This window comes from Varanus komodoensis, unplaced genomic scaffold, assembly GCF_004798865.1.
Source record: "Varanus komodoensis strain SLA01 unplaced genomic scaffold, ASM479886v1 scaffold16, whole genome shotgun sequence".
NCBI classification, from domain to species: domain Eukaryota; kingdom Metazoa; phylum Chordata; class Lepidosauria; order Squamata; family Varanidae; genus Varanus; species Varanus komodoensis.
Genome location: NW_025335468.1, coordinates 12,636,660 through 12,653,198, shown reverse-complemented (window position 1 = coordinate 12,653,198; position 16,539 = coordinate 12,636,660). Strand labels below are relative to the sequence as shown.

At 37.8% G+C, this 16,539-nt stretch overlaps 1 protein-coding gene across 1 annotated transcript in view; it reads right to left on the bottom strand.

The window, feature by feature from the left end:
* The window catches only part of SOX6 (SRY-box transcription factor 6), a 345,673-nt gene that overhangs the window by 26,234 nt on the left and 302,900 nt on the right, over positions 1 to 16,539 (bottom strand). The window contains exon 12 of the mRNA XM_044426093.1: positions 13,284 to 13,392. Within this exon, the coding sequence (XP_044282028.1) occupies positions 13,284 to 13,392 (109 nt within the window). The remainder of the gene's footprint in view (positions 1 to 13,283; positions 13,393 to 16,539) is intronic.

Sequence of the window (16,539 nt, the reverse complement as noted above, 5' to 3'; positions counted from 1 at the left end):
CTCTGCATACAAGTTAAATAGGCAGGGCGACAGTATACAGCCTTGCTGAACTGCTTTCTCAATTTTGAACCAATCAGTGGATCCATGTCCAGTTCTCACTGTTGCTTCTTGACCTGCATATAGGTTTCTCAAGAGACAAATAAGATGGTCTGGGACTCCCATCTCTTTAAGAACTAGCCACAATTTGTTGTGATCCACACAATCAAAGGCTTTAGCATAGTCAATGAAGCAGAAGTAGATGTTTTTCTGGAACTTCCTAGCTTTGTCCATGATCCAGCGTATGTTGGCAATTTGATCTCTAGTTCCTCTGCCTCTTCGAAACCCTGCCTGTACTTCTGGTAGTTCTTGGTCCACATACTGCTGGAGCCTAGCTTGTGGGATTTTGAGCATAACTTTGCTAGCATGTGAAATGAGTGCAATGGTGCGGTAGTTTGAACATTCTTTGGCATTGCCCTTCTTTGGGATCAGAATATAAACTGACCTTTTCCAATCCTGTGGCCACTGTTGAGTTTTCCAAATTTGCTGGCACATTGAGTGTAGCACTTTTACTGCATCGTCTTTTAAGATTTTGAATAGCTCAGCTGGAATACTGTCACCTCCACTAGCTTTGTTGCTGCTCAGACTTCCTAAGGCCCATTTGACTTCACATTCCAGGATGTCTGGCTCGAGGTCAGTGACCACCCCATCAGAGTTATCAGGGACGTTAAGTTCTTTCTTGTATAGTTCCTCTGCGTAATCTTGCCACCTTCTCTTAATCTCTTCTGCCTCTGTTAGGTCCCTGCCATTTTGGTCCTTTATCATGCCCATCTTTGCATGAAACGTTCCCTTCATATCTCCAATTTTCTTAAAGAGATCTCTGGTCCTCCCTATTCTATTGTTTTCTTCTGTTTCTTTGCACTGTTCATTTAAGAAGGCATTCTTCTCTCTTCTAGCTGTTCTCTGGAATTCTGCATTCAATTGGGTGTATCTTTCTCTTTCTCCCTTGCCTTTCACTTCCCTTCTTTCCTCAGCTATTTGTAAAGCTTCCTCAGACAGCCATTTTGCTTTCTTGCATTTCTTTTTCTTTGGGATGGCTTTAATTGCTACCTCTTGTACAATGTTATGGACCTCTGTCCATAGTTCTTCAGGCACTTTGTCTATCAGATCTAATTCCTTAAATCTATTTGTCTCTATATACTGTATATTCATCAGGAATATGATTTAGGTCATACCTGAGTGGCCTATTGCTTTCCCCTACCTTCTTCAATTTAAGCCTAAATTTGGCAAAAAGAAGCTCATGATCTGAGCCACAGTCAGCTCCTGGTCTTCTTTACTGACTGTATAGAGCTTCTCCATCTGTGGCTGCAGAGCACATAGTCAATCTGATTTCTGTGATGTCCATGTGTAGAGTCATCTCTTGGGTTGTTGGAAAAGAGTGTTTGCTATGACCATCGAATTCTCTTGACAAAATTCTACCAGCCTGTGCCCTGCTTCATTTTGTACTCCAAGGCCAAACTTGCCTGTTATTCCGGTTATCATTTGGCTTCCTACTTTAGCATTCCAATCCCCCATGATGATAAGGACATCATTTTTGGGTGTTAATTCTAGAAGGTGTTGTAGGCCTTCATAGAACTGGTCAACTTAGCCTCTTGAGCACCAGTGATTGGGGCATGGACTTGGACTATTGTGATGTTGAATGGTTTGCCTTGGATTCGAACTGAGATCATTCTGTCATTTTGGAGATTGCATCCCAGTACTGCTTTTCCTACTCTTTTATTGACTATGAAGGCTACTCCATTTCTTCTGAGGGATTCTTGCCCGCAGTAGTATACCTGATGGTCATCTGAATTAAATTCACCCATTCCTGTCCATTTTAGCTCACTGATTCCTAAGATGTCAATGTTCAGTCTTGTCATCGCTTGTTTGATCACATACAGCTTGCCTTGATTCATGAATCTTACATTCCAGGTTCCTATGGAGTATAGATCTTTGCAGCATCGGACTTTCCTTTCACCACCAGTTACATCTGCAACTGAGTGTCCTTTCGGCTTTGACCCAGTCGCTTCATTCTTTCTGGCGCTACTAGTACTAACCCTCTGCTCTTCCCCAGTAGCATACTGGACACCTTCCGACCTGAGGGGCTCATCATCTGGCGTCATATCTTTTTGCTTTTTGGTACTGTCCATGGGGTTTTCATGGCAAAGATACTGGAGTGGGTTGCCATTTCTTTCTCCAATGGATCACGTTTTGTCAGAGCTCTCCGCTATGACCTGTCTGTCTTGGATGGCCCTGCACGGCATATCTCATAGCTTCATTGAGCTATGCAAGCTCCTTCGCCACAACAAGGCAGTGATCCATGAAGGAGCTTTTAACTGATATGGAACTTTTATTTAGTAATGTGGTTTTTCTGGAAGGAGTAGAACTGGAAAATTTCCTAGTGTTCTAAATAATGAATTCTACCATTTCTTTGAAGTAGTTTCTGGTATGTATCATATATTTTTTCAGGGCACTTTCTACCTGTGAATGCTTCTTCATTCTTGTTGCATTGTTAACATACCCCTGCTCATAATATTTATATATACTGGCTGTCTTTCTTCCCTCACCGTTTCCATTATACAGATGTCCCATGCTGTTCTCTCTCTCCCTTTCTCTCTCTTTGGCATTATGACCTAACTCAAAGTAACCCCAAGCACTAAATGATTACCAAATCTTATGCAACATAACTCTTAACTTCCCAAACTCAAGAGGAAAAAATGAGGTCCTTCTCTGAGAAACATGAAATAAACTGTAATCACAATCATAGTTCCAGTTGTCCTTCAGTCTGTTACTGAAGAATGTTAGCAACAGAAGGCAAATACACCATGTATAAGTCTAGTACAGACCCAGTAGCCAAATGCATTGTGCACTGAAAAGAACTGTCATACCTTATTTTTTTTTCCTTTCCCTTTCTAAATGAGCACTAAGATTTGTCAATACTTTTCTAGAAGAATAATTTATAGAAGCTTGTATCTTAGATTTAGTTAATCTAACACAACTAATTTCTGAACAGTACACCAGACAATTGTGGATAAATGCATACATAATGTAGAAAGATTTTCATTGAAAAGATAGCATCTGAAAAATTGCCTCATAAAATATTCTGCTCTGTATCACTGATAGACCACAAAATGAAGCTTCTGAAGGTCTGATTCAACTGGGTTGAACAATATGGACACCTACTACCAAATACTATAACCTATTTGGTACCAAACTATCCATAACCCTGCCCTTTTAAATAAAGCAACATTAAGATAGGATTCAAAGAACAAATATGTATGAATGATGTCTGGAATTCACTGCAAAATTTAACTGAACTGTATCCATCCATCCAATCAGATTCCCAGTGGGTGACAATGGGAGTGAATAATCTATTTACAAACAACAAAACAAGAATGCCTTCCCTTATCCCAAGCCATCTAAAATGAACTGCTTTGTAGGAAGGGTATCAGGAGAGTGAGAGGATGAACAAGACCTCAGGGCCTGCTCCAGGAGGACTCCTCAGCCACCCACTACAAGAGCCATGTTCCTGTGGGAAGGCTTCCAAGGGATGGAGGGCTAAATATTCTGTGTACACAGAATCAACACCTTACCTCCTAAGTGCTAAGTTTAAAAAAAAATCAATGAATACAAGATTGTTAGGAGCGGAAAAGATCTGCACAAGAAGCTAAGTGTGAAGAGGGAGGGACAAGCAGTAAATATTAAAGTGAAACCTTTGAGCCAAATACTCCACAAGTCTTTGGATATTTTTGTGCATAGCCTGAGGTTTATCATATTATTCTTTCCCTGGAGAAGAAAAGCTGTAATGGCAGCAGGCCATAAAGGAGACTCAGTTTGGAAATATTTTAATAAAGTTCCCCTTCCTACAGGTAAGGCAGGCATGTGTGCAAAAGTACAATTTAAATTTAGTTTTACTGACAAGTGATTTAAATTGTGATTTAAATCAATTTGATTTAAATTAAATTCACCCTACATAAAAATATTGCTAATAAATAGATGAACAAACAAGCAGTAAAGCATTGCACTTTCATAGGATGAGGAAAAAATATATAATGTAGCAGAGTTGAAACTGTACTATACTTTTGAAATCCATATATCTGAGTTGTGATACTCAGAACAAGCATTATTTGTGGAGAAGTCATCTATTTTTCCTATTACAAAATCCATTCTCTTGAAACATCAACAAGAAGAACCAAAGGGAATTCCCTAAGGTCAGCTCTGAGGAAACATAAACCTCTAATTCAATAAACTCTGCTACTGCTCTGAAAAAGGCCTTATTATTACAACATCCATATGGAGTCAATTGGACATTAATGACTAATCAATCCCTCCCCTTTCTGTTCTACTTATAGTGTCACAAACCATGTTTAGATTAGACCATTTCCTGCTCAGGATCGCTCAAGATATCTTTTGTTCTTCCAGGGCTGCTCTGATGGAGGCAGCTTAAACAAACAGACGGCCCAAGTGGCACAGGAGTTATAAACTGCCATATGTGAATGAACAAAGGGGCCATACTAAAGCCTTTTGTGGTATTTGTTAATGTTTTTCATCTGAGCTTAAAAAGACCTAATGACTTTGTGGTGAGCTGATGCATGCGGCTCGTGGCTTTGCAAAATGAACGAAATTCTAGCCCCTTAGATTTCGGCATACATTTTCCACTGTTCCTTGAGCTCAGTTTTGATGGTAACGCGTTAACTGTTGTAATAAAATTACCTTTTTTTTTAGACTGCAAATATAGCTCTTTCCCTCTTGCTCTTGGGAAATATATATAGGCAGAAACATAGTATCTACCACATTATCCTGGTCATATCCATTGGAAAAGCAAAAATCAAAAGCAAGTGGCTTTCTCCTCTAACTTAAAAAGAAACTAAAAGCATTTTCAACAAGTTACATCCTCCAGCTTTTATTAGTGATGGATGGTGATTGTTTGAACAAACTCCTGAAGTATTTAAAGAAAGTTATTTTTATCTTACCAAAGCCAAGAAGCCATGTTCAGTTTCATAAAACTCAAGGTTCCCTCACCCACCCACCCCGTTGACTACCAATGCATCCTGTTTTTATTTCTTGGACTATGATTCTGACCTTCTTTCAACATAAAGTATAAAAAAGAACATTCCTAAGAACAAGACAATTGAAGTGCACATAGGGATAGAAGAGTGGAAATGTGTTATCATAGGGTAATATATTGTATTATATATTGTATTGAGAAGCAGAACTTGCTTTCATGAGCAAATTTACCCGTACTCCCTGGTATGTTTAGTCTTGATCTACTGTATGACAAATTGGAATTCTAGTTTATGATCTTACTAAGGATCAATCCTAATGACTATCCTAGATGTGGTAACAATGCTTACACTGTGTGAGATCCAGAGGTAAACTTGCAAACTTTGTTCATGGAAAGGGGATGTTCCTAATCTTTCTTCAGTACTGCTCTCTACCCTCCAAATCACTTTCAAGAATCTGGCAGGGGCTGAGGAGCTCTGAAATTGTGTGATTAGATATGGAAAGTGCAGCCAGTTGGAGAAATCATGAAACTTTGGCAAGGCTTCCTTCCACAAGTTTCTTTCCAAGTCTATCATTCTGTGAAGTTAGTAACATGGAACGGTAGCTTTAGATGCAAAGAATCCTTGGAGGGATCTACACTAGAGCCCCTTCCACTGGTGAAGGACGACTGCCACAGTATTTTTGCAAAACATTTAATTTAATCTAATTTACATGTGAATGAGTTCAGCATATAGACAGGTATGTCCCTACTTGTCCATTAAGATCAAGTGAGGAGGTTCTTCTTAGGGACTTATTCTAAAAGGAAGTGAGGTGTGGCAGCTAAAAGATGGGCCTTCTCAGTGGTTGCACCCCATCTCTGGAAGAGGCTCCCCTGAAAGGCGCACCTAGTACCATTGTTGCTATCATTTTGATGCCAGGTGAAGATGTATCTCTTCTCTAGGTATTTTAACAGTTGATTTTAATGATAATCTTTTTAGCATTTCTCTGGTTTATAATTTTATTTTATATTATTTATTAATGGTTTGCTTATTTAATATATTTTAATGTAGTGATCTTAATTTGATGGGTTATACTTTTGCATTATTGAGGTTTTGTAAACATTTTTAGTATTATTGATTTTAGAATGTTCTTGTTTTAATTGTTATAAGCTGCACAAGGAGTCCAATCATGGACTTTCCAAAAAGACTGGTATGGAATATGTAAAGAACAAAGCTGCCAGGGATTGGTTTTTCAGCATTCTTACTCTAAATATTTCTTTGTCTTCAGATGGCTTTTTTGGTGTTTTGTGATATTCATCATCCCTCTCTCAAGTGGCATAGCAACCTTCCCAAATATTTATATACGACAGATACCAGCTACAAGAAACATTCTTTCCGCTGAATTCTGTGAAACACCATCACAAAAGTAGGCAATGCTTTGTCATGCATGTACTTCCTGCTGTTTACACCTCAGCAGAGTAGGGTGTTAAACAAGTTACCTCACAGTTTTGGATTCTGTTGGCAGGCTGCCACAATTCATCAGTTTGTGTAGAACAGAGTGCTTTTAACTCTTTTTCTTTCTAACCTTCTCCTGACAGGTTAAAAGTCAGGCCCTTTTTTGACTTTCAAAAGGAATCGTTCTTGCAAGAAATACTTGCTGCTTACAGAAAATCTGTACTCAGGTTACTGAATTAACTAGATTCATTGTTCTGCTTGCAATTTCAAATATCATATGGAAGCTAAACAAGAACTAATTTGGGTTACTTCTTTCCCTGCTGCAGTGTAGCATATGATGAACCCAAAATACTTGATACTAGGAATGTGGGCTTCTGAGCGTAATGTATTTCCTCAATAGAGAATTATCTATTCCCTACTTTAAAGTTTTGATACATAGGGCACTAGAGTCACCAGCATTCTTAAACTTTAAATGAGAATTCAGACACCTACTAAAATGTGCCATACACATTATGTGTGCAATGCTTTTCCTGCTGGACAGTAGACTCGGGGGGGGGGGGGCATGTAATTCTGTCAGCGTGCCAGACCATATGTAGTGATGAGATAATGACCAGAAGGTAGAAACTGGAAGGTACCTACTGGCTGGGATTTTATAGCATAAGCCTTGAAAACAGTTCACTTAAATTATAAGCTAATGGAAATATTTCAGTGCTACCTAACAAAATATATGTGAACTATTAAGTTTTTTGAAAAAATTCTATAGACTTGCCCCTTATAAAATATAACACCTCCCCACCAGCTCCTCTGATATTTTGTGGATTTAACAGAAAAGAAAATTCAAAGGAAAAAAAATGAAGTTTGGAACCCCTCCCCACTTCTAACCTTGATTTACCTTCAAACCTGAAAATATTCAGAAAAATCAGAGCCCCAATGGTATAGAGATTTTTCATTTTTCATCCTCCTTCATACTTTTCAACCAAAGACAAAACAATTTTACTATTTACCGTAACACTACACAGGTTGTGACAGGGTATCAATACTTCTCCATGCCTTTAATTTAAGGTCTAGTTTTCTAAAACTCATATCAAAACTTGGTGCTTTACATCCAGAACTCAGCCAAAGAAACATGGAGTAGTAGATAAGCTTTGAGCATTGGTAAAACATTTTATTATTTGCTGTATAACCACCAGCCATCTTGCACAGCCCTCATACAACCTCCATAAGAATAGTTGCCTGGCTGTTTCATATTAAGCTAGCCATAGTTTTACTGAAAGAACAAAACATTACTGTTTTGCAAGGCATGCAGTGGGCTAGTCATGTTAACCCGGTGCAGCAGAAACAAACTATAGACATATAGCACCTAAAAGATGAACACATTTGTTATGGCAAAACCTTTAGTCCATGAAAGTCTAAACCTTAACAAATACGTTAGTCTTGAAATGTGGCAAGATTTTTTGGTAGAAAACAAACAGAAGGCTTTTGAGACTAAAAGTACAGGCTGGGCTTGACAAAGGAGGAGAGGTTAATTGGTGCTGAACTGACATGCCTAGTAGATACTTTTGATCTTCAAAGAGTTAGTGAATGCACTGGGAAATATATTGAAATCAGGGGCTCTGAGACATTACTTGATTATCTGAGGATTGACTTGTAGCTGAATTTCTGCTGTACCAAACAGGGCAAATAGGAGACTCAAGTCACTTGAGTGGTCAGTGTTCTGACGGGGATACATTCAGCTTGCCTGTAAGAGAGTCCTGTGCTGGTGGAGTTATAACATTCATCTGGTTGGTTTGCAGATCAAAAATTGGAATAGCCTCAATTTGGCCTGCATTAGACTAGCCCATCCACTTCCAAGTCACTGTTTGAACTAGAATTGTGCAGAGGGAAGGAGCAGTTCTGGCAGGTTCTGTCATCCCATGGGATGTGGGAAAGCCCAAAATGCTCCTTTGCTCCTGGATTCTCAGTGCTTTCCAAACTTTTTTCAGGCTATAGTCATCCTTTTACAAACCACTTAACTATTCTCATCCACAGCAGCAGGAGATAGCACAGTATATCAACTGTGCCAATACCAACTATGGCCTGTGTATTTGGGACTTGGATCCATCATCTGTAAACTTGCATAATCAAGTTCCTGCTCCAGCCAATACTTTGCTCATGTCTTTCTATTATGCCAGCCACTGTCTTTGATTAAACCTTTAATTTTGTTTAAAAGAAACATCTAAAAAAAATTCTCCTTCCAGTTTGTACTCCAAAATAGCAGATAGAAGTTTCACCTGGAAGAAAACTATTGTTGCTCTTATAAAAACAGAAAAATAAACCCGAGAGTCCAGGTGGATGCAAGTGCATTTTTAAAGCTGGATATTCCACAATAATTATAGCACCTAAACTATTTGGCCATTTTAAGTTATTTTTGCTTTGGTGTTACTGCAATTTGGAATGGTTAAAATTTGACACAAATATGTGTTATCTATTCATTTGTTATATCTATATTTGTTACTGTGATGGACAGCTGAAGTTTCTCCTCTCCCTTTTTGTCAAGAGTCAGTCACAGCACATGGAATGTTGACCAAGGGCAGACATGTTGAAAGGCAGTTTAACTTTCATTCTATTTTGAGGAGTGGAAGAGCAAAATCAGAACTGATAGTAGAGGCTGGGTGGGAACACTGTGTAGAAAAGCTATTTCAACTTGGTGTTGAAAACATATAACTTTTATAAGCTAGGCAAATAACTGATTGTGTCACTTGTTTCCATCTGTAGAAATGAACTTGTTTTGTTTTACTGTTAACCATTGGTGCAAGAGTAGGTAACTATGGGAAAGAACACATACATCTTTAAGAGCAAGCTCAGTGGAGAAAACAGGAAGGTGTCAGCAATGGAAACAACAGTATTCAGGTCATTATCCTAGTTGACCAGAGGCTGTTGAGGCTAAAGCCTTGTAGTGACAGGGGAGTGCCCCAGGCAACTGCTGATGTCTTTGAGCAATTGGGATGGAGAGTTACAGTTTAAAAAGCTGAGGGTCTTCTGTGAATCCCAGGTAAAAGAGAAGGAAGATACTTGAGGAGAGCATAGTGACCTGGGTGCTGGACCTGAGTATAAAGACCCACAGCTCAAGGAGGAAGATGAACATAAAAAGGATAGTGGAGGTTAAAAACCAATAAGCCTGCTATTAAGTGTTTTCTTAGGTGGGGCAGTGGGGTGTGTCACATTACCTTTCCTACAAGGAGCCCAAGCTGTTATACATGTTCATTCTCCTCTGCCTTTTATCTCCACAGAAACCATATTAAGTTTGGTTAAGATGAGAGTCAGTGACTGGTCAAAATTCAACCAGTGAGATTAGGTTGGGGTGGGGATTCAAACCTGGATTTCTCAAATACTAGTCCAGCACTCTAACCACTTGGTGACTCTGCAACCTTAGTGACTCTCCAACTTTCATCTATGTATGTGGCACTTTTTGCTCAGTAAATTACCTTCAGAAAGCTCTGCTTTTTCTCAGGGATCCTCAAAAGATCAATGAGGTTTTCCATTATGGAAAAATACTTCAACTTTAATAAAAACAACCCAATGTTAATTGATTTACTATTTGCCATATCTTATGAAGAGTTTGAAAGTTTGCATATTATTTTGTGACCTTGGAGTTGACCTAATAAAGGTATAATCCCAATACAGAATTCTTAACCTCATGCCAATTGGAAGAATGCTGCTTTATCTCAACAGCATCCCTCCATTACAATGTATAATTTCTAAGGGTCTGTGATCTCAGTTTTATGAAGACTTATTCCTGAAGAAGCCAGATGAACTCACTGAAAGCACTGAGTTCCTTACACACCTGATACTTCCAAAATGTTACCTAATAGGTTGCTTGGAAAAGACCTAAGAGCATCTATATTGAAATTTACACTGCACTTTCACTGGCACTATAAGCCATTACTTTTTGAAAGAGACTGTGGTATGACTGCACCTAGGAAGTCAAGTGTGGTAACTTGCTAGATATACTGGACAAAGATCGATGTACCATTCTACTGGTCCTGTATAACATACACATTCACATCTTAATCCATGAAAGAAAACCACCAGGCTTGTACTTGGATTTCTATGTAATATGTATTACATATTATATTTTAATATGTATTAATTGGGTTTTATTGTTTGTATTTTATTGGTTTTTCAGCCAGCATGGAATAGTTAATTTATTTTATTCTGATTAGTGTTGTAAGCCGTCCAGAGATGGAAGTAATGGACAGCATACAAATTTTATAAATAAAAAACTAGAATAAAATAAAATAAAGTCTGTCAGTTCCTCTTCATTGGTAAATAGAGGGCTTCATCCAACTCTCTCCCCTACAGAGACTAACCTGAGCCCACTCATGAAATCTGAGGGTGAGACATGCAACATATTACAGTTGTCACACCAGGTTTAGAGAAAAAGTGCCTTTACTGCATCTTTCACCTGGCACAATCTGCGGCTGAGCAAGAGTTATTGTAGATACGCGCATAGAATGTCCTATCTAAGACCAGCACCAGACATTTTGCTGCCTACTGGTACCTCAGCATTTCACCCGCAAAACCTGACTGGTACTAGCAACTAAACTAAACTATTTCAGCACTGGAAATGGAACAGCTTCTCCAGTGGTCCACATGGACAGTAGTCTTGCTTGCTTGCTTTATTTGATTTACATTCCACTTTTTCTTATAAGCTCAAAGTGGCTTATAAAATTTTCTTCCTTCTGCTTGCAAACTTACACCACAACAACCACTCTATGAGGCTGTTTGGTGGTGCAGGGGAGACTGCATGGCTAACAAAAAGGACTGCTTGGGGAATTCAGAAGGAACAACCACCCCCATACAACATCTTCTGCCTGGGGCAGTTAATCCATTCTGCGTAAGGGAAAGGCTAGCCCAAGACATTGTATAACTGTCAAAATATCACAAGGAAGTACGTGAATGAAATATAGAAACGGAAATGATAAGATCTGGAAAATACCAAATCTAAGGAAAACCCACAGTAACTTCCTGCCAGAAAAGAACTACATGCAATTACAAGTACATTATTATTTAAAAATGAGGTAAAACATTTCTATATTACTTTGTTTTACTAGCTCACTTGTTTTTTATTATTCCATAAAACTTAATCAAAATGAAAAGTTTTAAAAATTAAAATGGACAGTATTTTCTTCCAGGTGGAAAATTTAACCTGGAATATGATCAGGTTAGTCACTTATCAGCAGTATTTTAATAAAGCTGTGAAACATCAAAGGCTTTTGGCTGATTGATGTCATAGTTTTGAAAGATCAATCTAGATAACTAATTAAAATAAACATTATACAATGTAGTATTTGACCACTGAAATCAATGGAAACGGCAGGTTTAAATACAGCAAGTACTATAACCAATAGGATCTCAGTGAAGGCTATGTTTTCATAAAAGTAGCATATTCCCTTGACTAATTACAATAGCCAGCAGCACTGCATATCAATTCATACTGGACATTTCTAATTAAAATTTTACTTTAATTAATAATGCAATTAATAAGTTAATTGGATAATCCACTTCTTTGCTCTTTTCTTCCTTACACTAATGATAATGTATGCTAAAAAATGCTGTAGGGTACATTCCAATAACCAGGAGCCTTGGTGGCTACCAATTACTTCCAATGTGGGCAGGTGATTATGTTTTTAATCTCTATCTTCTTGATTCAACAAAGTGACAATTCAAATTAGGGACAATGGAGTAGAGGACAGGATATGATTCTAGAATTCATGATTCATGACAGGAGATAAGTGGGTATTTCTCACTCTGGAATTTTACTTTTGCATTGACATCAGGGATACTTATGCTTACCAAAATTCTCCATCTTTACTCAAGGCTAAGTTTGACTTGCTCCCATTCCTGTTTTTGATTCATTCAAATGGGAGAAGTAAACATTTTGAATAGGAAAAGTGCATAATTTTCAAAAATGTACATTTCCTCCCATCACCTAAAGTGTGAACATTTTGAGTGTGTTTTAGAGTGCATTTTTTTTTTAAAAATGTGCTATTTATATGAACACATTTGTTAACACCTGCATTTTCAAAAGCATGTACTTTGTGAATGAAAATTCACATTTGGAACTGGCAAACATTTTCAGCGAGCATGTATACATTCACATTTATGTTTGGGGTTGCATGCCTTGGGTACTTTGGACTGGTTTACAAACCGAAATGAAATTCTCATACATCTCTAATTAACATATGTTTCAATATATTATGTTGATAAAGAAAACATAATGTGAATGTATATTGCTTTTCGGTTTTGGTTGGTTTGGCTTTTAGAGGGCCCATTTGTGTTTTGGAATTGGCTATTTCCCCAGTACTTGAGCCAACTGATATTCACATTTAACTGCTCATCTGAGTGTTCAACCATGTTGCTAGTATAATGTAGGAAGAATGGACTATAATGGAGCCAATCAGATTTCATGAATGCAGCTTGCTCCAAAACCAGAAATCCCAGCTCATGGAACTTGATATATGATCTGTGAGTCACCTTGTTCAACATTACACTACTCATGTGAGCAGTTAAATGCACATATCAGCCAGCTGAGATAAAATATGAACTGACTCAAGGAAAGCTTTATGAGAACAGTTGAAGTAGACTGTAAATAATGAGCAGAGAATGCATATTGTATGACACCATTTTAAAACCAGGACTTATGCTTGTACATGTCACTAAAATCCATGCAAAATGCCTCAAAGTGTACATGGGGACTTAGTTACACAATGCTCATTTAAGACATCCAATTTTAAAGTGCTCAAGGATAGCAATGCTCAGTGACTCAGTAGATTTGTTACATTTACATACCCTCTGCATCTTCTGGCCTTGTAAGATCAATGACTCCTGGGCCTAGTTTTCCATCCTCATTGGGCTTCCCTGATAGCTGCGGGCCTAAATTCTCAAAGCGTGTTCTTTCCTGCCAAAAAGAAAAGACAACATTAAATGTTTCTACAGTTTAATCTTGTTTGCTTATCAGAGCTTATTTGTTTTATATTACGTTGTCTGTTCCTTTGGATGCCATCTCTCCTGTTCTTTTCTTCAAACTAATCTGTCAGTCTTTTCTTGACTTCTGCTTCCACCCTAGTCTTGTCCATAAAACAAGAATTTCAAGGCATATGTTCAGGCATTTCCATGTTCTGTATGTTACCTAGCACTACTATTTGTGCTTATGAACTTGATAGCACTAGTAACAATAGAATTATTAGAATGTGTCTTTAAAAGGAGTTGAGAGAGAGAGAGAAAGTGAGAAAGAAACAAAGACACACAGAGAGTGACAGAAAGCCAAGTGACCAATAGACATCACTTTGGAGTTTAGGCCTAGTTTCAAAGGCCCTGCTAATGGTTAAACTTAGAATTAATGGCCCATCTCTTCTGGAATATAACTGTATATTTCTAATGCAAAGCTTCATACTAAAATCGACAAGCCAGTTTGCTAATTACCTTGGCACTATGGAGCCCATGTGAAAGGGTGATACAATATGATCCCCATGTCACTATTACTATTTGAAGAGGAAGAGTGGTACTGGTATAATAACCAAACACTATCATGCATTCCTCACATATCATCTTCCCATTTCATACAATAATATAACAGGTGTAGGATAAAGATATGTAGAAGCAGCAAATCCACGAAACTTGTGGCTTTTAGAAAATAACATCTAGACTTCCAAGGATCACTAGAACTCTGAAAGACAGAAACCTCCTGGTTAGCAGGAATTGGTTACAAAGATGTTAAGCAGAAGAAATTCTGACAATGACACTGTTCTAAGAACTAGCAAAAGACACTATGTGCTTATGTGCAAACCACTTGTAACATTTGTGTAGTGCCTTGTGCTAGTATGCACCTTGCAATGTTATGCAAGACACTGTGTAAAACCTTTGCCAAACAGAAGCAAGTGTCTGGATTTCAGTTCTCTTTTTTCATGCAAGAATGTTGTGCTAAGTTAAAAAAAAGCCTTCTGCGTGCAGAAGCCTTCTACTTGCAAAAGGGCACCTCCGGATCCAACCCTATGCCTTCTCAAGTGCTTTTTCATTTCAATGTGTACTGAAAAGAAAATTTGATTACCACCAGGTATTGAAGTGAAACTTTAAAGAACCTATTACAACTCAAGGGAGTATAAAGTAGGACAGGTAGCATCATTGTGATGCAGGAATGAAGGATTACAACAGAAAATTGAGAAACCACTGGTAATCAGTCAAGCATTCTTCTATATCCCTTAAATGAATTTCGGGGGGGGGGGGGAGTTGCCACTGGAGAAATCCTGGAATTCATAACTTAAGAGGATATTCTATTAAAACTCACTGCTAATTTAATGGTGTGGGGGGATAGCTACTAGCACAACCACTACCCCACTCCTAGAGATACGCGTTTGCATTGGAACCCTTGAGAAAACACAAGTCTGAATTTTATGCAAGAGGCTTTCAAAGACAAGTATTTCAAAGAAGGAATACTAGATGACAGAAATGGTACTATTATTTTGTCTAGGAATTTGAACTGAACCTCAATAGGAATTTTAAAAAAGAGAGCAGGAGAGAGAAAGGACAGTGCTTCCTCCTAGAAAAACAACATTTTTGAGTGCTGCAAATTTATATAATAAAGACAACTAAAACATAACTGGATCAAACTGGATAAAGACCAGTAACACATAACCAAGAAAAAATAATTTTGTTAGCAACACTTCAAAATAATAGGGGACAAGAGCCTTCCAACAATATGGCACCACAATATTTTATCACAATGGCAGTTGCACTGGTATCTGTAGCAAAGTGTTAAATGGTTATCTGTAATCTTCATGGAAAAACACAACGGAATTTTCCTCATGACCTGTTGGTACTTCTTAAGATGGAACTTGGCATTGTGTTATGAATGAACAAAGCATTGTTGCTCATTACTATGAAACAATGTCATGTCATCTTGAATTTACAAACATGAAATACCAGCTTTTAGGTTTGTGAACAATTTCTCTATGTTATGTCTAATGTATTATGCAGCAGAAAAGTGCAGATTGCTGTTCACTTCATTGTTCAATGACCTAGTTCTATACTGAGTATACTAAATACAAGGAGAGAAAAAGTACACGTTTTAATCTCTGAAAAACATGTAAGCAACTTGACATTGTTATTTTAGAAAAACAACTGTACAGTTACTCGGAAAATAATTTTGACTCATTTGCTCAGATCTCTGTATGTTGGTAACATTTATTAACACACTTTCTGTAACCAAATTTGCAGGATGTTGTTAGATTCCTTACTGAATAAATATGCTTAAATGGTTGCAGGAGTACAATAATACTATACCAAGTTGCATATACTGAACGTAAGAAAAATCCTGCTAGCATCATGTTTTTCACTCTGGCCAAACAAATGGATCTGGGAAGCTTGCTTAGAGCACATGAAGTAATATGACAGTTGCTTCACAGAAAGTGGTGAAGTCATGCTTCTGTAATACTTGAGGCACCATATGGGCATCTTGAGAACTAATAGTCTTACCCTCCACATCTTTATCTAATCTCCTTCGAAAATTTGTTGACCATCATAATAACCTATAGAAAGAATTTTAACCAGGTCTGAGGGAGTAATTCCTGATTCAGTCTTTCTAGATAATCCTGCATTTTAGGCTTGTAAAAAGGGAGAATAAATTCTAACAATCTTCTACACTTTCTGTATGATTTTACATATTAGTCTCCCCCACTGTTAACTTCTCTTTTTTAAAGACCAAATTAAATAGCTCCAAACACTGCCACATTTGCTCATAAGGGAGTTGCTCTAGTCCCTTTGTAACTGCAACACCCAATTTGGCCATGACGTTTACTTGGTGACTTTAGGCCAATCATTGACTCTCAGCCTAACCTAACTCACAGGATTACTGCAATGATAGAATGGGGAAGAGGAGGACTAAGCAAGCTGCCCTTCAAGAGGAAAACAGTTGAATAGGAATATAATAAATGAATAAACATGCAAAAAGGAGTAAAGATAGCTGCATTATGATTTGTGCATTAACCTGAGAAGTATGAATCTGGAAGTTTTTCTTAATAATGCGGACCAAATGAAATACACAAGCATC